The sequence below is a fragment of the Anabrus simplex genome, chromosome 9, assembly GCF_040414725.1.
Source record: "Anabrus simplex isolate iqAnaSimp1 chromosome 9, ASM4041472v1, whole genome shotgun sequence".
Taxonomy (NCBI): domain Eukaryota; kingdom Metazoa; phylum Arthropoda; class Insecta; order Orthoptera; family Tettigoniidae; genus Anabrus; species Anabrus simplex.
The window spans coordinates 114533564-114556717 of NC_090273.1; the positions used below are offsets into that span (position 1 = coordinate 114533564).

The 23154-nt window shown below is 39.2% G+C and overlaps 1 protein-coding gene across 5 annotated transcripts in view; it reads right to left on the reverse strand.

The window, feature by feature from the left end:
- emb (exportin-1 emb) overlaps window positions 1-23154 on the reverse strand; it is a 376112-nt gene that overhangs the window by 20902 nt on the left and 332056 nt on the right. For all 5 annotated transcript variants that reach the window (XM_067153967.2, XM_067153969.2, XM_067153968.2 and 2 more), the window contains one exon: window positions 15014-15262. In XM_067153967.2, the coding sequence (XP_067010068.2) occupies window positions 15014-15262 (249 nt within the window). The remainder of the gene's footprint in view (window positions 1-15013; window positions 15263-23154) is intronic.

Sequence of the window (23154 nt, forward strand, 5' to 3'; positions counted from 1 at the left end):
TAATTTCTGTCTGTCTGTCTGTCTAATTGTATGTATGTACACACATCCCGAGAAAACGGCTGAAGGTAATTTAATGAAAATCGGTTTGCAAAGTCGGGTAATAAGTCGCTACAATCGAGGCCATAAATAATTTTATTCACGCTGAGTGAAATGGTAGTTTAAGGGAAGGCCTAAAATTTAATTCTCAAAATATTTTATTATTAGTGGCCCTATCGATAAAATTTAATTTCCGATCATTTATGCCTTATACATTTTTACCGTACCGACTATGATCACAGAGATATTCATTAATTTGGTTTTTTGCTACTAAGTCCATATCAGTCACGAGAAAATGGGTAAAGAGAACTTAATGAAAATCAGTATGTAAAGTCGGAGAATAAGGAAATACAGTCTACGTTATAAATAATTTTATAAGACGCCCTCATATGACAGAGTCGAAAGAAATCTAAATGTGAAGGCCTACAATATAGAAAGCTCATACAATTGATCAACAATAACATTACATTTACCATTGTTTGTTGTGATGTGCTTTGTGTATTCTATTGCCACTCATCCGATAGATAGGATTACTGCTGCGTACAGAGTATTTTTTAAAAATCTGCCTGAACATCACATCGATATAGATAGGTCTTATGGCGACGATGGATAGGAAGGTGCTAAGAGTGTGAAGGAAGCGGCCTTAGCCTTAATTAACTCCAGCATTTTTCTGGTGTGGAAAAGGTAAACCACAGAATACCATCTTCAGGGTTGCTGACAGTGGGGCTCGAATCACTATCTCCCGGATGCAAGCTCACAGCTGCGTGTCTCTAACCACACGGCCAACTCGCCCGGTCGCACCGAGTGTGACTGCCTGCCTGAATATTGGCGGAAAGTAGCTGGGGAGTTAGATAACTTTCTTCTTTAGCATGCCATTCCTGTGGTTCATAAATTGTCTGATACTACTGGTACGTAACATACTGGTTTATCATAGCATTCGAGCTATTAAATCCCTGAGGAACTGATTAGAATGAGCAGTGTGCATATTTAATGGAATAATGGCAGAGGAGTGTTCACAGCTGTCTGCGGCCTGGTCATTCCAGCTCTGGAACTAAGGACTGTTAGATCGGAGCCGTAGTACCGTTCATTGAAAGTGAGAAAATGTACGGTTTTTGTTGGATAGAGTATTTTATGTGATAACATTGCTTTTAATCGCTACACTCCTACTGACGTTTTTGTAACGATCTATGTTGACTTCAGTTAGGAAAACAATAAAAACAGCATTTCTGAGAATCCCGTAACAAAGCACGGGTACATTAGCTAGTTAAGACATAAAACTGGAACAACATGTAAGTCCTGTTCAGGAGTACTTGACTAAGATGGTGAATTGAACAGACTTAAGAGAACTCAACTTGTGGAGAAAAGTATTGTGGAAACAATATCAGGTATATAACATATCGTTGTTGCCAGGACAAAACCTCCTATGTGATATTTTTTGAGATATACTGACCCGCAGCACGTACATTATGAAGAGCGAGAATGCCTTGACAATATGCACACAATATTGCACCTTTACATGACAGAACCTTACCGGCCAAAGTTCTAAGCTAAAACATTTCACATAGGAGGTTTTGTACCGGCAACAACGACATTCATTATAGCTTGCAAATCCTCTGGATTACCCGGATTATATTCTCAAGCTCATGGTCTAAGTGTTAAATTGTTTGGATTATTTTAGATTATGGAGTCAATTTTTAGTAGATATGTACGCCTACTGGCTGCTGTCATTTCTTGATGGATACAGTACTTTTGCATCCATCTCTTGGCACAGGCCAGAGTAAAGTGTAGCTTCCACCGAAGTCCCTGTCAACATCCATGGCTGTGACAATATGGAAGTTTCTGGGGTATGGGTAGTTTAATGACATTCAGAGCATGACTAGTGCATCTGAGTGTTATGAAAGGTGCTGCTCATAGGGTCAGTCGTGCTGCAATAGTACTTTCTGACCCAGTGAGGAAAGTAATGGCAAACTACCTCACTCCTCATCTTGCCTAGAACGCCTTATTTTGGTGCTGCCATTGGTTTTTGGGGTTTCCTCATAACCGCATAACCTTTGGTGGTGCTATTTGAGGATCCAACCAGCCTCTGGGCTGATGACCTAACAGACACACAGATGTACACCTAAATTGAGAGTGAATGCTTACTTTACATACAGACCAAGCAGACATCACTCCATGTGGAAAACTACATCCAACTGCAAGATGCAATAATGCTTGATGGAAATGCTAACAACGTAGGGAAACCTTTCATTTTACCATCGTCCATCAAGGGAGGCCTGTGTTAAATGTATGATGTTAAATGACTTATGCACGGCACCATGAACAGCCCGATTTGTTCATAACTTCTACGTGGAACCCCAAATGGGATGATACAGAGTTGGAGCTGTTCAAACACCAAAAGGCTCATGATCAGCATGACATTGTCACAAGAGTGTTTCAGTCAGTGGCGGTGGGCTTTCAGGAGCACAGGAGCACGTGAACACCCAGTTTTATTACATATTTACGCATTCATTCTTTTCTTTCGACCTGATTTCGACAATCGATCGAAAGCATTCGACAATCGACTTATAACGTAGCTCCGTTACACCGACAGTTGTTCGTTTTGACTGACAGTGCAGCGAGCACACTGGATAATGCGCTATTGTGCGGAAGACTATACGCATGCGCAAAGCAGATGACGTCATGGTTTTTGCACTGATATTCCCATTAGCGAGGAGCACGGTAAGGTACGTGCCTTGTCGTCTAGAGCCACCCTCAACCCAGTGGCAGTATTACAGTTGACCACAAGGGTCCGCCACCTCCCCTATTATGGTTAGCCACAGCCTCCCAGGAGCTACTATTGCATTACATTACCGGCAGATTTCGCTAGTACCCTAATTCTGAATAGGCATTTTGGTGTCTATTCAGACTCTTTTCCAGAAAGAGAACTGAATGCAGTGGCGCATATGTATCCCTGCCTAAATAAGACACAGCTGAAGACTGAATAGAAGTATTGTATATGAGGAATGGCTTTCAGAAAGATGATGGGGCCATTTTCATGGTGCAGTTTCTGCTTGACAATGAACTAGATAGGGACACATTTCCACAAGTATGCGAATTACTCCGAATTGTTGTCACAACCCCAATTACGACAGCGGAGCCCGAGAGGTGTTTTTCTACTTTGAATACAAATTAAAACGTTTCTGAGGAACACCATGACTGGAGAACGACTGTCAGCGCTGGCTATGCTTGCTATTGAGAAGAGATTTGTCATCATCAGTGACTTCAATCGTAAAGTGATTGAGAAATTTGCGCGATTGAAGGACAGAAGGATTGCTTTCCTGTACAAATAATCAGTATTTACGTGAGTTGCTAATCTAAATCTTATCATTTAAATAACCATGATCTAGTATTGTTGGTTGTACTGCATGCTAAATTGTTTAGAGTAGTGGCTATAATTTGCAAAATGAGAATAATTACCATGTGAAACAGTAGAACCTGACTAACCGAGATAATGTGGAGACTATTGGGGTCAATTCGGAAATAATTATTTTAAAAAATTTACCGGTAAATGCGGTACACATTCCTTCTATGCTTCTCGTCATATCCAGATGAACTTCGTGCTGTTTAAAAACCAGGAATAGTGCTCGCATCCTTCAGTGTTCGCAGTGCAGTAAAGCTATTATGAATTTTGCTACTGTTCTACACTAAGACAGCCTGCCCGCGGTGTAGGGGTAGCGTGCCTTCCTCTTACCCGGAGGCCCCGGGTTCGATTCCCGGCCAGGCCAGGGATTTTAACCTGGATCTGAGGGCCGGTTCGAGGTCCACTCGGTCTACGTGATTACAATTGAGGAGCTATCTGACGGTGAGATGGCGGTCAAAAAAAGCCAAGAATAACGGCCGAGAGGATTCGTCGTGCTAACCACACGACACCTCGTAATCTGCAGACCACCGGGCTGAGCAGCAGTCGCTTCGTAGGCCATGAGGTTTGGTTTGGTTCTACACTAACACCCAGGTGAAATTCGTGCTGTTTGAAAACCAAGAATAGTACTCGCATCCTTCAATAATCTCAGTGTAGTAAAGTTATTGTGAATTTTACTTTTGTTCTACACTAACAAATTAGTCTCTTATAAAATTTATCCTCGGTTACAGGGGTTCTACCAAAGTATTTGTGAAGAAGGAACCGTACAAGGAACTGTTAGTGAAATGATTTATGTACCTATGTTACTTTTTTGCTGATTTCAGACATGAACAAAAATGTTGTGAACCCCCTAAAAATTTTGTCACGAGCCGCCACTGGTTTCAGTTGAAGGTGAAATTCCTCACGAGACTTTTCACAATAGAAAATACATTTAGATCTGTCCGGTGTCACATGCATTCCATCGAGTGGCGGAAATGAGGTCTTCCTCAGGTACATATCTTGGTACGGCTACAGAAAAATTTGAAGTTAATGTTACTTATCCAATCATCTCGGCTGAACTCTGTAATACTCATACTGATCCTGTTTCTTGAGATCTTGAAATCCAACCAGATTCATGAGCACTGTGGTGCTCTGGATTACAACAGTCCATGCATGAAAGATGGGCAATGCTGAAAGAACTATGCTAAGAAGTTCATAAAGGAAACTCGATCAGGCAATGATGGGTACCCTACAAACAGGTGCAGAAGCCCTGAAGACGAGGGGTGTCATTCGTGATGATTATTACACAAAGAACAGTCACTTTTGACAACCGCTGGGTGGTACTTTACTCGCCATTACTGTGCAGAACATTCAAAGCCCACATCAACATCAAATACAGTCATTCAGTGAAATATAACAAATATACTTTTAAATATGTTAGTAAAGGATCAGATCAGGCCACACACTGTTTTCAAAATGGGAGGGATGAGATTTTGCAGTACCAGACAGGATGATACATCAGCACTTCTGAAGCCGTGTGCAGAATCCTTTCTTTCCCAATCCATGACAGAGAGCTGACTGTGATCCACCTGGCAATCCATTTAGAGAATGGTCAACGCGTAGATTCGACCTTAACAACGTCCAACTTAAAGATAAAAATTTCATTGTTCCGTATTGAAATTATTGATGTTAAAAATTAAATCATTGAAAAGGAGGTTCAACCTATTCAATACTTAAAAGAAAGAAATGCAGTAATCACATTCCTATTTAAATGGGACCGGTTTCGACCTTAGTCCAGGTCATCATCAGCCGTAAAAACATGTACAATGTTTATGAATATTGGAGGTCAGTTTCACACTCTGATAGGCACAAAGACACGACACCGCATTCTGTCATGCACAAAGTCACAACACTATTAACTAATATACGAAGATCAAAAATAACTTGAAGTCGCAGACGAATAGATTTGTAGTAGAAAGCCGCCAGCTCCTGGTGATCAGCGCGGCACATTCAAAGTCATGCGCTGCGGTCGAACGCCAAAGTAGAGTGGAGAATGTTTTGAAGGTCCAGAATTTGTCACGGTTGCGGGAAGTTAAGTACGTATATAAAAATATACGACGTAAATCAGTGTAATTGAATGAGTACTGCTGACACTAAACTGCTCAAGCCCTGAGGAAGAACTGTGGGCAGCTTCGGCCTACCTGTTCCAGGCCTCAGTACCACTGGAGACATTTGCAGTAGGTACTCAGCAGAAAAGAACTATCACACTGTCCAGCTGAAAAGCTTTATCAACGCCAATGAACCCCTTCTAAACTTACAGCAGAGGTCTGCCTACAATGCAATTTTAGGGAGTGTCAATAAAGACTTAGGGAAGCTATACTTTTTGGAAGAACCAGATGGTACAGGGAAATCCTTTTTGGTTAGTCCAATTCTCTCGCATGTAAGGTCTTGCGTGCAAATACCTGTGGCGGTTGCGCATTAAGCATTACAGCCATTCTGCTGCCATGTGGCCAGATGGCTCACTCTGCCTTTATGTTGCCACTTTAACTAGGAAAAAAAAATCTTGCGTGCAACATAAATGGGACTGTCGATGCCAAAGTGCTCAAGGAAAGTGTTTTTATTGTCTGGGACGAAAGTTCTATGTCTCATAGATGAGCCCTTGAAGCACTCGATACAACCCTCCAAGATCTGCATCACAATCATAAGTTGATGTGTGGAGTAATAGTCCTGTTCTCAAGCAACTTTCGACAAATCCTGCCAGTCATACCAAAAGGCACTCAAGCTGGTGAAGTCAAGGCATCACTAAAGAGCTCACACCTATCGTCGTATGACGAGATTCTCAAACTCGCAACAACCATGAAATTCCAAAATTCAGGAGACCTTGAGCTGCAAAGGTTTGACGACTTATTACAGCAAATACGGAATGGGGACGTCTTAGAGATCAATGGGGAGATTCAATTGCCTAGGAACTGTGAAACATGGTGGATTCTATGGAAGGACTAATCTCGAGTGTTTCCAGACATCAGCAACCTTAAGGCCAAACCTTCAGAATGGATCTACGAGACAGCTATCTTCACTCCCAGGAACGACACAGTTGATAGCATCAACAGTAGGTATTTACACCTTTTCTTGATAGAAGAATGAACCTACCTATCAACTGATTGCATAGTTTAAGAGAGTGATGTTATCATCTATCCCAATAAGTTTCTTAATTCTCTTACTCCTGCTGGAATGCCTCCAAATAAACTTACACTGAAGGATAGATAGTTCTCCTATTGTGTGCCTCAGTAACTTGAAGCCTCCCTTCTTTATGAAACTGAACAAGGCTGCAGGTGAACAAGCTAATGGCTAGGGTAATAGAGGCAACAATAATAAATGCCAATGGTAGGGGTGAAAGTGTTTACATTCCTTGCACTCCACTGGTATTTACAGACTACCTTATTCCTTTTAGGACGACTCAGTTCGTGGTGAAACTATGCTTTGGAATGACGCTCAACAAATCAGACAATCAAAACTACAGGGATTTGATTTGATTTTGCCCTGCTTTTCCCACGGTCACTTATATGTTGGCTGCTCACACACGAGTTCTCCACGTGACCTAAATCTACTCACACCCAATGGGAAAACAGTTAACGCAGTTTATAAGGAGATGCTCCACTAAAGTGTCTCATTCAATGACAGTAGTTGGGGTGGGAACAATAGACATCCTTAATCTTTCACTCAGAGTCATTGCGGCTGGATCTATAAAGGATAGGATTAATTAAAATAACCTAAGAGGGTGTAAAATACAATGAAAAATATGCCTTGGAGCAAAACATGTGTATTGGCTTAAAATTAATACAATCCATTTTAACACACGGAAGGAGAAGAATACCAATGTTTAAAGGTGATGTAAAAATGAAAAGTCATGAATAAATCAAACATTTCCAGGCATACTGGAAACCTCATAGCTACAAAATTCATAGAAAAATCTAACATTCTAAACTCCGGGACAAACTAGGGAGATGGTCTTCAAAATTGTAACGCAGAGCAAAGCACGTAAATACCCTATTTACGCGAATAATCCCCGCATATTAAAAAAAGTTAAGGCATGAAATTGGGGTGTGAGTATTATTTGCGTCAAGGTTGGCAACGTGCTCCCCGTTCACATAGTTTTCGATGTTGGGTGTACAGTTATGCTTTGTGTAACAGCAGATTGAAGAAAACTACCCCATATGTCATATTTAGACGGAAAAGAATTCTTCATCATCATCATCATCATCATCACTTAACAGTTCCAGTTTCCCGGGTACTGCTGGAGAGCCTCTTCCATTCTATTGTTAATGACATCCTCCAGTGTCCTTCTCCAATCTGCAATGTCCATCCAGTGGGTTCTTGGTCTTCCCACCATCCGTTTCCCTGCCACATGTCGCTCCAAGTCAACATGTGCTGTCCTTGTTGGCTCCATCCTCATTACATGCCCAAACCACCTCAGTCTGGACATGCTGATCCAATCTAACAATGATGTAACAATCCCAGCTTCCTTCCTAACCACATCATTCCTCAACTTGTCCAGTTTGGTTTTTTGAATTGTGGACCTAAGGAACTTCATCTCGAAAGAATGGAACCTTGATGAGACTTTCTTAGTGAGGGTGCAGGTTTCAAATACCATAGGTTAAGATTGGTATGAAGTACTGATTGAACATCACCAGCTTTGATTTTGTTGGTACTTCGGGATTCCAGAGGAGTGTTTGTACTTGCTGGTAAAAGTGAGAGCTCGTCTGCACTCTATTCGCCGTCTCCTTTGTGGCTAGTGTATCTCGAGATATTACACTGGCGAGGTATGTAAAGCTTTCCACACTTTCTAGTGGATGGTTTCCTAGCATGATGTTCGCTGGTCGTCCCTCTTTGTTTATTGCCATCACTACTGTTTTGAGTTCGCTTATCTTGAGATTGAACTCCCGGAACTTAACCTTCCATTCATTGAGTCTAGACTGTACTTGTTCCTCAGTTTCTCCCCAGATCATAACATCAGTAAAGGCCATTGCATTCAGTTCACCAGAGGTTTTTTCAATGTTCTTCATTATGTCATCCATGATGGTGATAATAATGGGGATAGTGCACTGCCTTGCTACACTCCTGGTCTTGAACAAGGATGAATGTCCGTCACCCAATCACACAGAGCTGGTATAGTTCTCATACAGCATCTGAACTTTCCTTACCAGTCCCTCTGGCACATTCCTTTTACTTAGGCATTCTCGTATCTTCTCTCTTGCAATGCTGCCATACGCCTTAATGTCAAGGAAAACCATAAACAGATCTTTGCCTTTTTCCCAGTATTTTTCCATTAACATATGGACACTGAAGATTAGGTCTGTTGTGGACCTGTTAGGCCTGAAGCTATACTGTTCCTCTTCAAACCGTGGCTCCAAGAGGACTCGCAATCTGCTCTCTAAGATTTTCTCAAGAATATTAAGCCCATGAGAAAGGAGTGTTATTTCCCGTTAGTTGGGAGCATTTTCGGCAATTTCCTTAATTAAATATGGCTGCTTTACATTTTTAAAACATTGTATTTTACAGAGTAATTTAAATTTGAATTTTCTCGGAGTCACGATAAAAAGCGCCTTCCGGAACGTGCAGAGGTAGCTTTCTGCACTTTCACTCGATTCGGTGTGTCTACAGTGTATTTCATAGTTGCTAAGTTTGAGTGAAATCTTAATTAGTTCGTATTCAGCATTTTAAGGAAAGCCACAATACCACGTTGCAGGCAGTGTGCGGAGAAGCAGAATCCATGAACATTGGCGATGCCGACAGTTGGCGAAAAAGCATGGCTTATAATTATAATCAATTCATATGCAGCAAACAATACTGTCAGTACCGATGAAACTGTAATTCTAATTCTTTTGTTTTTTTAATGCGAGATCAAAACGGACTTATGGTTTTAAAGGAGATGGGGTTACTGTACCGCAATGCAGATAGAAGTGAAAGACCTCCTCCCCTCGTTATAGGAAAGTTTGATAAACCACGATGTTTCCGTGCAAGTACAAGGCATCGAAAAATGCGAACAGTACAGTAATCCAAAAAAAATAAGGCATTTGCACAGGAGAGCCAGCATAATTTGTCCTCGTCTTTGAATCTTGTTTCTTTCTTTTGTTGCATGAGGTTATCTTTCCCAGTGATTTATCCAAGTGCTTTATTTGAATAATGAAAATGCACCTTGTTGGATACATTTCGGAAATAAATTTTTCCAAGGCATTTGAAAGGTTTAAACTGTGAAACAATGTTAATTGCATGCAGTAACGAGTCTCAGAATATTGTGCAATGCAGCAAGGGTTGGCATTTATGAATTGTGAGTAGGTGGTTAATTCAAAATCACGTAATTCGAAGTCACATTTTTGTATCTCTACGACTTTGAATTAACAAGCTTTTACTGTCTAAGATGAAATTCTAAAAGAATTTAAGGGGAGTTTAAAAGGCCTATCCTGCCAATGTTAAATAAGCCAAGATTATGTTCCTATTTTTTGGAACTAAGGAATATACGACTCTGAACTTTTTACAAATGACATTTCTATATTATTTATGTGGACTGAATCAGAATTAAAATATAGAAACCAAAAGTACGAGATATATTAATTTTTTACAAAGGTGCCACTTTTTACAAAAAATATTTGTAGATGGACACCCCTTACTTCATGTCTATGGAAACGTGTGCTATGATTCTGCTTCAGTAAGGACAGAAAGATATAATAAAGCATCTCACAAAGTTGCATGTATGTATCACAAGTGGTTTTTCAGATACAGGAACATTAATTGTAAAAAAAAGTCATTTTGAGAAAATTAGGTTTAAAACTTGAAATTATAAGAACTCACTCAGATGTTTAAATTAAGGCTCAAAAGCACCCCGCAGCATAGTCAGCATCCTCTTCCTGGTGCCCCTCCTCCTCTAAAAACCTTTTACTTCGCGATGACCATGATGCTTTGGTGTTGAACTCTGCTGCACGCTGTGCCTTGGTAATTCTTAATTTGTCTAAATATTGCAGTCCCTTCATAGTATGACGGCCAGGGTTGATGTTGAGATCCAATAACACTTACTCTTCCCATGTTCCCACCATTGAATGTTAACACAGCATCACTCACTCCCCATTTCAAAGTTCTTAACCCCACAAATTAATACATTTTTGGGCACTCGAGTCCAGATAATATTCTTGAACGACTTGTTGGGATTCTGAGTGTGAAGGTTTGGATGAGCTAGGTCTCTGTAGATTGGCTTGATAGCTTCCATAACTGCTACAGGTATAGAATTATTGTGCTCAAAATACTCTCCTGAAACTTCAGCCTTTCAGATCCCAGTTCTTCAAAATGTTTAGCTAATTTAGATTCACTTGCATTGGTAGGGGGTGTGTCTGTCTTCTTGTTTGGTGTCATATTTTGACAATCTGTTTCTACACTGTCGGCGGATTCTACCTCATGTGAACCACGTCTTGTGTTTTTAGTATGCTGGTTGCCACAAAACATACATTTCCCAAATAGACTAGCACTTCTAGGCATATTTATACTTTGTTTACCAAAATAAGTGCAATCAAACTACATGGAAGCACTTCCAGTGACACTAATTCACACAAAATTCAACATTCATTATACAAAATCCAGCATAGCTGCAGATATATTTGAAACAGAAGAGTAACGAAAATTGAGCGCCGAGTATTCTCCATCGACAGGCGAAAACCACAGCCTTCTACGTGCAGTAGTTTCAGAGATATTCGTAAATAAAAAGATGCATGTCCAAAATCAACCAGCCTGACGGATATGCAAGCAATGTAATAAAATTAAAAATAAAATACTTCTAGCGCTCACACAGAGATAAATTATATACTATTTTAATCATGAAACACTAAATAATATTGTAGGGCTTATTTTGAAAAATGTCTAAAAATTCACATTTTTGCCTTTCAAACTCCCCTTAAATGTATAAAGTCCACCTGTTCAGTACATGTTTGCCATTTGATAAATGATCTGTATAAAAAGGTACATAGGACATGTTTCGTCTTAGCCTAGAGGTCATCATCAGAAAGATGAAAGACATATACAAAAACAGTGATACATTAAAAACTTGAGATAAAATACAATCAACAAAATGCAATGGAAATCTATGTTTAAAATGTGCATAGCTTCAATCTTAAAATGCAATCAACAACTGCAATGGAAATCTACATTTAAAATGTACATAGCTTCGATCTTGGACAAATTTAGTTGTAACAGGTGTGGGTCCAACTGTATATGTCTAGGCTAGGTCGAGACATATCCTATGTAGCCTTTTAGACAGGCCATTTATCAAATGGCAAACGTGTATTGAACAGATGGACTTTATACAATTAAATTCTTTTAGAATCTTATCTTAGATATTTAAAGTCAATATGGAACTGGAATGAAGTTCATTACTTGCAACAGGTTTTATTGCATCACAAAACTAATAAACAAGTTTGCAGGTGTGTCTGTTTCAAGTGTTTACATTACACGAAAAGAATTATCCACCACTGGTCGTGTTGCTGTCTGAGTAAAAGGAGACCGCGTGTGAGAAGTGTTTTGGACTTCGAGTGTGACGAATTTGTAAGTAATTTAGGAGGAAATGAAATGGCGTATGGCTTTTAGTGCCAGGAGTGTCCGAGGACAAGTTCGGCTCGCCAGATGCAGGTCTTCTGATTTGACGCCCGGAATTCTAGTGATGTAAAAGACAAAGAATCTTCCGATCAACAGTACATCAAGCCTATTGCAAGTTCAGATTAATGAAATACCTATCACATAAGAAGGCCTACTTGCTAATTTTCATGGGAAATATTTTATAGCAGTGATAATGCATTTTTATCATCTAAAATATGTTCAGGTAAAGTTCATATTCGCGTAAAGACCCCGAGGAACTCTAGGAGTGATATGAAATGTTTGTTTATGTCTACGTTACTCTTTTGATGGAAGGAATTTTAGTTCAATTCTTTTCAAAATGATCCTTCCTAAAATTAGGGTACGGGGATTATTCGCGTAAATACAGTAAGCAAGTGTAAAATTTTTTTAAGGTTCCTTAAAGTCTGCAATATTTTTTAACCTCATAATTCCTGAAGTCTTGTGAGAATTTGAGATGTTAAGAATGTAAGGAGACATAAGTGATCAATATAAATAATTTATCTTGGCCCTTTAATTTCAAGTACGCCAGCTTCAACTGTTGATTAGAAATGCATACATTATAAAACACGCTAACTACTGGTAATATGCAACTGCTGTTCAGGTCTCTTCGTAAGACTCATCACGATTACAACTTACAGCGAAGCGCACGGGTTCTGCTAGGCAGTGCTTGACAGTAGCAAAGATTATTGCCGTTATAATGAAAACCTCCCACCTCAAATGTGGCTGCAATAGGAAAGAGGGACCTTCCATCATCACAGAAACTCCCCAAGACAACTGTGAATGACAGTAGACAAGGAGCAGGTAAAGGGACCTGCCATTATAATGAAACTTCCCAGCTGCATTGTGACTGGCAGTAGGAAAGGGAGCCTGCCATTTTAATAAAAGCTCCCCAACTCAACTGTGACTGGCAGTAGACAAGGATGCATGCCATTATAATGAAAACTCCCCAAACAGACTGTGACTGAAAGGGGAAAAGGAGGCATGCCATTATAATGACAAATTCCTACCAAGACTCTCACTGACATTTATGAAAACTCCCTTACACAATTGTGACTGGAAGTAGGTAAAGGAGCCTGCGAAGATAAAGAAACCTCTCCAACTGCATTGTGCTCACAGTAGGCATGGTGGCCTTCAGCGACTAGCAATAGGCAAGGGAACCTAATATTATAAAGAAAACACCACAGCTCAATTTTCACTGGCAATAAGGATGGGACATGCATTATAATAAAATATCCCCAACTGGAATGTGACTGGAAGTAGGAAAGGGGGCCTGGCGTTTTAATGGAAATTCCGCAAATCGATTGTGACTTGCAGCAGGCAAGTGGTTCTGCCATTATATTCTAAACTCCCCATCTCAACCGTGAAGGTATTAGGCAAGGGGGTATAATGAAAGCACCCCAACTCTATTTTCACTGGCTGCAGAAAAAGGGCCTGCAATTATAACGAAAATTCCCCAACTTGACTGTTAGTGGAAGTATACCAGGTGAATACATTAAGTTTTTACCAGTTTTTGTGGTAAAGAAAACACAATTTTCAAGGGTAATTAATTTTTTGTTCATTCAAAATAATGGCCATCGGCTTCTGCACACTTAGCCCATCCTTCAGGTAAGTTATGAATATCATGCCAGAAAAACTGCTTATCTTTTGCGGCTAACCATTTGTCGAGCCATTTTCCAACTTCCTCGAAATTGATGAAGTGCTGTTCTGCGAGTGTGTGCCCCACTGATGTGAAGAAGTAATAGATGGCGCCAAGTCGAGGCAGTACAGCGCGTGCAGAAGGATGTCCCCACCCAAGCAATTTCAAGGTTTCTTTCACTGGTTTTGCTGTGTGAGACGGCAAATTGTCGTGGAACAAAATGACTTTGCCATGTCTTCCGGCCCATTCCGGTCGTCTTTCAATCAATGCACGATTTCAAATCATCATTTCTTGGTGATAGCATAGTGCATTAACAGTTTGATGCCGATTTCTCGGCACGGCTCTTAAGCCGGTCTACCAGAGTGCGCAGTGTCTTTCACATTGAAATTATCAAGTTTAAATTGTCAAAACCATGACTCACATGTTCTTTTTCAGGCACAAATGTTGACATGATCACTGAATGATACACCACAGATGCTAGTGTTTTGCGGACTCAACTTGTGTGTGTCGGTAGATTAATGTCGGATGAACAAACTGGCATATGTGTCAAATTCATATGCTGTGTACTGTTCGCTGGTGCCATCTTAGTGAAATCGGAAAAGACTTGCACATACACCTGGTAAAAGTGGGCTGGACTGTCATTATATTAGAGATTCTCCAACTCGACTGTGAATGGTATTAGGCAAGGGGGCCTGTCAGAATCATCAAACCTTCCACACTTGAATGTTATTGACAGTGGGAAAGGGGGATCTCATTATGACCAAAACTCCCCAACCCGGAATTTACATGACAAACACTGCATGGGTACCTTCCATAGTGTTTCTCTGGTAATGTCAAGAGACAAGCAATTTAATACAATCTTGTACGTGTACACTAACTTACGTAGAAATCCGTATACAGTGTAGAAGTCCATAGCGAAGCACCGGTACCTTTGCTAGTAAATAGATAAACTATGGTCGGATTGGAGTCGTCGGCACATTTGTCTCTTACAAGTATAGTACATAATTTCACAGTTGGATATGATAAAATAACATAAAATCCATAATAATCAGTACCACGTCTGTACTGCTGTAGTATACTGTGAGAAATCCGTAGAAACTACAGAAAATCTGTAGTAGTTAGCATCTCTGCTAGGTTTACCGATTGTTTAAAAATAGAAAGACTATTGGATAACTCGATGATCAGTTAAGCAAGAAATGGATAATCAAGGTTCTACTGTATTGTTATAATAATGTCTATATAATATGAGTCCCAAATGTACAAATAGACATTATCAATTGAGGAAGGATCCATGTATAGTAAGCACTTACCTGGAGCAGTAGGAAGAAATTTGTTCTATGTTCAGGATACTCTTCGAAGTCCTTATTTATCATCTCTAGGGTGCACTCAAACACAGCATCAAAGATCTTTGGTACCTCGCTTGTAATGTGGCCCTCAAGTTTATTCACAATAGTACTCATAGCACTTAGCACTTCCGGTTCACGTGCAGATGGTACACTTGTACGCTGGTAGTCCAACAGCACAGCATCCAAAAGCGGAGGAATAAAGTTCTCCAGAACCTGTACAATTCATTTGAATGAATTAGGTGTTATAAAATTTTAGTCAAAGAAGAACATTTTCTGATAAATTACAAGATGTCAAAACTCCTCAAATACTATTCTGGGTTGGAACAGAACAATAACCTTGAAATACTTTGGCATTTTCTTTTTTTCTCCTTCCAACAGTAACTTTCCCTTTGCAGGAATAACATTTACATACATGTTCCTGTCTACGTACTTTCTGTTAATGAGAACATTAATTTTATAACAAATTAAACTTCCAAACACAAAATAATACAGAAGACAAAGTTTTTGTAGTAGAGGTATATTCATTCAGTAACATACAGTATCTCAATTTCTAAGTGGGAATGGAAGTGGGTGAGGAAACAGGTGGTAGTGTGCAAGCAAAATCCTCCGTCAGTCGGTCCAAGTTTCTTAAGTCCGTCTGTCAACTAGCTTCGGCCTAAACAGACTGAATACATAAACGAGACTTTACTGAAACCAAAAATTGAATGTACCTGTTTCAAAGTCAATGGTAACAGACAGCAGAAACAATGATTCTCCTCAAGCGTCTGAAGAAGAAGAAGAAGAATACAAGCTGCTGACTGTGTATTTTTCCTACTGTGATTTTTCTGTATCTGTTTTACAAAAATGAGGTCACTTACATTTTTTAAAATATCAATAATGCCTTAACGATAGTTATAATATTATTACTCGTTGAAGAATGTGGGCACTGTGAGACTGCACTGCTGTATGACTGCCTTCAAACAGCATGACCATTGTCTCAAGAACTAATGGCCATAGTGACTTAAAATATTATTTGAAAGAATACTTGAAATTTGCAGGTAAAACTATCCAGCTTTAAGTTTTTGTGGTGTCAAATAGCTGTAAATTTGGTGTATACCTAAAATTCTTCTCCAGATACGAATAAAAACATTACCTGACCTGACCTAAAATATCAATCATGACTGATCTGCATTTAGTTATCTCTTATACATTATACAGTGTTTCAATTATTTACAGAACGATCAGTGAAGGTACAAACTTGTACCAATTAAGTGAGAGAATCATTGCAATTCATCAGCAAATTCCTGATATATGATAGTTTGAGTATTACTTTAATTTTAGTGGAAGCGCACAAGCGGAACAGACTCTTTGCCACTGTGTACGCTAGGCTCGAGACTCGCTCTCAGCTAGCCATTACAAACAGCCATAGTGTTATGGAATGAATCAACCTCTACTCAACTCCTAATAGTAACATTCTACCAGATTTCCGGGAAGTGTCCCAGCTAGTGTAACAGGATTTAAGATCATCTACAAATAGCTTTTTTTGCCTCAACTAATATTTCAGCCCACATATTCAAATTTCCTCAAATTTGAATGGTGAACAAATATACCAGGGCCATTTTCATTCGATTTCTACACAACGAATCTCTGTTGTTCCTACAACAGCAATTACCAATTGCTGTGCAATTTTTTTTAAAAATCCACTTCTGTGATGCGAGAACAATTTATGAAAATAATTACCCTCAATGCTTCAAATTCTGTGTAATAAAGTATGTACTAACTATGAAGGAAACAACTGTCCACCATCTTGACAAAATAATGGAAAGATTTAGCCTTCTTGAAGCACCTAGATTGCACAGTTGGCTATAGCATACCTGCCAACTTTTAGAAATAAATAATAGGAAGATTTTTTCATTCTTGGATTTCATCACATCTATGTCTACATCACGGTCTATGTGAAAAATGTCAGGATAAAAGGTATACATATCTACAGTTACAATTCGAAATGACCATTAAATTTAAAATCTTAAACTAAGAAATGAACACTTGTAGATAACATTTGTTATACTTTTTGGCCATAACGAGAACAGAAAATATCAAACTGTCACCGACACAACCCCCCTTAAATACACTGACTGACAGAGCAAATGCAACACCAAGAAGGAGTGGTTCGAAAGGGATGAAAGTTGGGGAAAAAACAGAGACGGCACGGACGAATAATTGATGTTTATTTCAAACCGATATGCAGGTTACACAATGCGCACGGCATCGACTCAGTAGAATGTAGGACCACCGCGAGCGGCGATGCACGCAGAAACACGTCGAGGTACAGAGTCAATAAGAGTGCGGATGGTGTCCTGAGGGATGGTTCTCCATTCTCTGTCAACCATTTGCCACAGTTGGTCGTCCGTACGAGGCTGGGGCAGAGTTTGCAAACGGCGTCCAATGAGATCCCACACGTGTTCGATTGGTGAGAGATCCGGAGAGTACGCTGGCCACGGAAGCATCTGTACACCTCGTAGAGCCTGTTGGGAGATGCGAGCAGTGTGTGGGCGGGCATTATCCTGCTGAAACAGAGCATTGGGCAGCCCCTGAAGGTACGGGAGTGCCACCGGCCCCAGCACATGCTGCACGTAGCGGTGGGCATTTAACGTGCCTTGAATACGCACTAGAGGTGACGTGGAATCATACGCAATAGCGCCCCAAACCATGATGCCGCGTTGTCTAGCGGTAGGGCGCTCCACAGTTACTGCCGGATTTGACCTTTCTCCACGCCGACGCCACACTCGTCTGCGGTGACTATCACTGACAAAACAGAAGCGTGACTCATCGGAGAACACGACGTTCCGCCATTCCCTCATCCAAGTCGCTCTAGCCCGGCACCATGCCAGGCGTGCACGTCTATGCTGTGGAGTCAATGGTAGTCTTCTGAGCGGACGCCGGGAGTGCAGGTCTCCTTCAACCAATCGACGGGAAATTGTTCTGGTCGATATTGGAACAGCCAGGTGTCTTGCACATGCTGAAGAATGGCGGTTGACGTGGCGTGCGGGGCTGCCACCGCTTGGCGGCGGATGCGCCGATCCTCGCGTGCTGACGTCACTCGGGCTGCGCCTGGACCCCTCGCACGTGCCACATGTCCCTGCGCCAACCATCTTCGCCACAGGCGCTGCACCGTGGACACAGCACCGTGGACACATCCCTATGAGTATCGGCTGCGATTTGACGAAGCGACCAACCTGCCCTTCTCAGCCCGGTCACCATACCCCTCGTAAAGTCGTCTGTCTGCTGGAAATGCCTCCGTTGACGGCGGCCTGGCATTCTTAGCTATACACGTGTCCTGTGGCACACGACAACACGTTCTACAATGACTGTCGGCTGAGAAATCACGGTACGAAGTGGGCCATTCGCCAACGCCGTGTCCCATTTATCGTTCGCTACGTGCGCAGCACAGCGGCGCATTTCACATCATGAGCATACCTCAGTGACGTCAGTCTACCCTGCAATTGGCATAAAGTTCTGACCACTCCTTCTTGGTGTTGCATTTGCTCTGTCAGTCAGTGTAAATGAGATGATAATGCTCTGCATGAAATGGATGAAACAATAACTCCTATACAAAAGCCTGTTAATACATCAAAGAAAAAAACTGTAACCAAATCATGTAAATATTATACATATAAACAAATCACTTTGACGAGTAAAATTCTTTATTTGCATGTGTGTCATATTCATAAGCAAAGTCAAGATCTCTATGATACTTATTAAGTAAGTTAATGTATGTTTCACACATATTGATAATCAGAGAGTTCTTAAAAAAATACAATTTTGGAGACTGGAGTTTTAAACAACTGCCAAAATCTTGAATGTCCTTTTCTAACATTAAAGTATAACTCGTGAAGCAAACTATTATCATCAATTAATGCATTAACAATCTTAAGGAGATAAATTTGTTAAGCTATTACACGCCTACTGGCTAGCGATACATATTTAAATTCATTCAACAAAAATCCATATGAAACATAACTTCTAAAAGGGAATAACTTCTATTTTTCATAATAAATATATCTTAAAAAGCGTTTCTGCACTCTTTCAACTTGATTCCGATAAGATTTATAACATGGAGACGAAATTATATATGAATACTCAAGGTTTGATCAGACAATACTATTGAACAATAAGGTGAGTGCATATGTGTTAGTGAAATCTCTTGAATTTCTAATTATAAAACCCAATTTCTTATAGGAATCATTAACCATTGTATTAATATGCTCCTTGAAAGATAAATTTCTTGTAAAAATTACCCCTAAGTCATTGACAGAGTGAACAACTTTGAGTTCCTCATTATTAATTTTATATTTATAATTCAATGTATTTTTCTTATTTGAAACCTGAAGGAAACAACATTTATTTATATTAAGTTGCAAACAGTTTTCAATACTGCATGTACATAAGTAATCCAAATCATTGTTATTTCAATATATCACCAACATTTTTGATCTCTTTATAAAGTTTGACATCATCAGCATATAATAAACACTGAGAAAACCTAATTTTAGTGGGCAAATCATTAATTTATAAAAAGAAGAATTTCCCTGTGTAAGAAAGCCTTTGAGGAGAAGAAGCAGCTCTTAACTAATAAATCCTTAAATACTGAACAAAAGAAATTGTTTATCAAAACGTTCATTTGGAGTGTGCTGCTATATGGCTGTGAAGGATGGACTCTCTTGAAGGAGGACGTGAAACGACTAGAGGCAGTGGAAATGTGGCTATGGAGGAAGATGACAAGAACTAGGTGGATTGAGAAGAAAACTAATGAAGCAGTGCTTAGAGAAATAAACACACAGGCACATTTAATAACAACGATAAAAAGGAGAAAAGCATCAGTTTTCGGTCACATTCTCCGGCATAATGACGTCATAAAGAACTTGTTTGAAGGCAAGGTGATGGAAAAGAAAGGCAGAGGGAAACCACGGAAGAAGATCATTGAAGAGGTAGTTGAGATGATGGGATGCCAAGGTTATGGAGAGATGAAAAGGATCGCAGAGAGGCGAGATCAATGGTTGCAGCGACAAGGCAAAGCCTTTAGATAATGATGATGATGATGATGATGATGATGATGATGATGATGATAAAATAAAGAATGAAGGGCCAAGGTTAGACACTTGTGATACACCAGAAGTAACACTGTATGCATAAGACTCATGCTGATGATAGCAAACATATTGTTTCCGTGCACTAAGATAAGATGCAAGCAGTTTTAACCAAGGAGGGGTCAGACCAAAGCAAGACAAATTTCTCATCAAAATGCCATGATCTAATTTTACATGTTATAAACCTCATTTTAGGTCCGTATTGAAAATTTAACAGTTCAACAATGATAAAGGTGTTTTAATTTATTCCACCTATTCAATACTTATATTATCACGTATAGTTGTTACATAATTAAATTCTTAGTTACATGGGACATGTTTCGCCCTCAATTAAGGGCATCTTCAGCCTAAATACAATAATCAAAAATACAACTAAATTAAAAGTGGACGTTAAATACAATCATCAAAAATACAACTAAAATAAAAAGTGGAAGTTAAAAGTTTAGTCTGTTCTTAAATTCAGAACAATAAAATTGTGAAAAATGATAAAATAAAAAGATGCTAATGGAAAACTGTCTTATGATTAAACTATAATCTTGTCAGAGACTAAAACTTCTATTAAAATTCGAATTAAAACAGTTCATATAAAATATTGGAAAATCAAAGTGGTAGTAATAAAAAGCCAACGACATGAGGGCGTGTACACAAGCATAAACTTGATTGTCATGAATACAATCTTTCAAGGCCGTTGATGAAATTCGTAGTAAGGCAGAAGCATCTATTGAAAAATTGTAAGAGGCCGTTAGCACCGGTAGGTAATAAAATGGCTGAATCCTTGCTAGAAAATGTCAACAGATGCAGAAATAAGTTTTCTGTAAGAAAAGGAAAAGAAGAAATAAGAAATTGAACGTAAGGAGAGAATTCAGTCTTGCATAATTTTGAAACAGATGAGGACTTACTTACCTACCGGTGCTAACGGCCTCTTACAATTTTTCAATAGATGCTTCTGCCTTACTACGAATTTCATCAACGGCCTTGAAAGATTGTATTCATGACAATCAAGTTTATGCTTGTGTACACGCCCTCATGTCGTTGGCTTTTTATTACTACCACTTTGATTTTCCAATATTTTATATGAACTGTTTTAATTCGAATTTTAATAGAAGTTTTAGTCTCTGACAAGATTATAGTTTAATCATAAGACAGTTTTCCATTAGCATCTTTTTATTTTATCATTTTTCACAATTTTATTGTTCTGAATTTAAGAACAGACTAAACTTTTAACTTCCACTTTTTATTTTAGTTATATTTTTGATGATTGTATTTAACGTCCACTTTTAATTTAGTTGTATTTTTGATTATTGTATTTAGGCTGAAGATGCCCTTAATTGAGGGCGAAACATGTCCCATGTAACTAAGAATTTAATTATGTAACAACTATACGTGATAATATAAGTATTGAATAGGTGGAATAAATTAAAACACCTTCATCATTGTTGAAATGATCTAATTTGTCGAAGGCCTTGGAAAAATCTGTGTATATTACATCAACCTGGCCTTTATTATTCAAAACAGCATACACATGTTGTATAAACTGTATAAATTTTAATAGATTAGTCATAGTTGATCTACCTGGCATAAAACCATGCTGATTAATATGTATACCAACCCTCACATGATTAAATATACGCTTGTACATTATCACAGAGCTTATCAGAACAGCAAAGCTTAGCTGGTGACAAAGGAACCTTTGATTCTCTTATTGTTGACAATAGGATTATTCGACCTGAAGTTCGGTATTTACTGTAGGAGATTCTGTTATAGGTACAGTATATATGGATGGACTGGAGAAAGAATGAGGAAAGGATGATATTGTCACACGACAACATCTGAAAAAAAAAAAAAAAAAAAAAAAAACTGATATTGAAAGTCATCGCTGAAATAGAAGATGCTGGTTTTACAATTATTACAAGAGCGACAGACACGAGTGCTATGATTGTTCTCTGGACTTTGCTAGGGAAATCCAGTTCCTGAGATTCCTTACCCTCGTGACCCAACCAGGCCATTATTTTTGTCATATGACTATTGCCGTATCATTTAGAATGTGATGCCTCTTTCACAATGTACGGCATGCATTGTTCAATGAAGAAAAGTCCATTAGCCCAAAGAATCTCAGAATGCTGTAAGAGCAGCAAAAAGGTGAAGTATGGACGTCTGTTCATTTTTTTAGAGGAAAGTTTACATCTAGCAATTTTGAAAATATGAATGTGAAAATGGCAGTACATATTTTCTCTGACAAGATTACTGCATCCCTTCGTACTCTTAAAGATCACTGTTTCGATCTCGGAATAGACTGATTTGAGGATTGTGAATCCACCCTCCAGTGCTAAGAAGTTATGAGGAAGTGGTCCGGATTCAGAAAGTGAGGAACATGACGTATTATATCCTCACATCCATTCTCATGACAAGACATCCAGGCATTTCTTTGAGACGGAGGACTCCAGATTGGAGTGGTTAAAAAAATGACTTCATCAGTTATTTGAATAGGTGGAAAATGTACAAAGCAAAAGAATGTGTACAAAGCCTTGGTCTTGATATCTGTCCACTGCAAAATGTATTCAATACCTCTTACAATCTGGGTTCCATTTCATTCATGAGAAAATTCTCTAATGACCAAATTGAGATCTTGCTTAGTTCCATAAAAAGGTCGGGAAGACAAGTGCTGTAGTAGCAATGCAAGCCGTTCATAAAATCCTCTCCGATGGAATTACTTCCTCATCTTGGACCACAAATATTGCTCACGGTGTTAAAAACATTGATGTAACAGTGCCATTCATTCATCCAAAAAGAAGCGATCTTTAAGAGTGTGGAAGGATGCACTAATCCTGTCAGAGAAAATTTGTACTGCCACCTTCACCTTCATATTTTTCAGTGGAGACTAAGATCAACCCCCTATCTTGAAGTACTAAAAAGTTCTGGCTCGGATGTAAAATTTATCTTGAAATCTTCCATTCTAACATGTATAGCTAGCTATCTAAT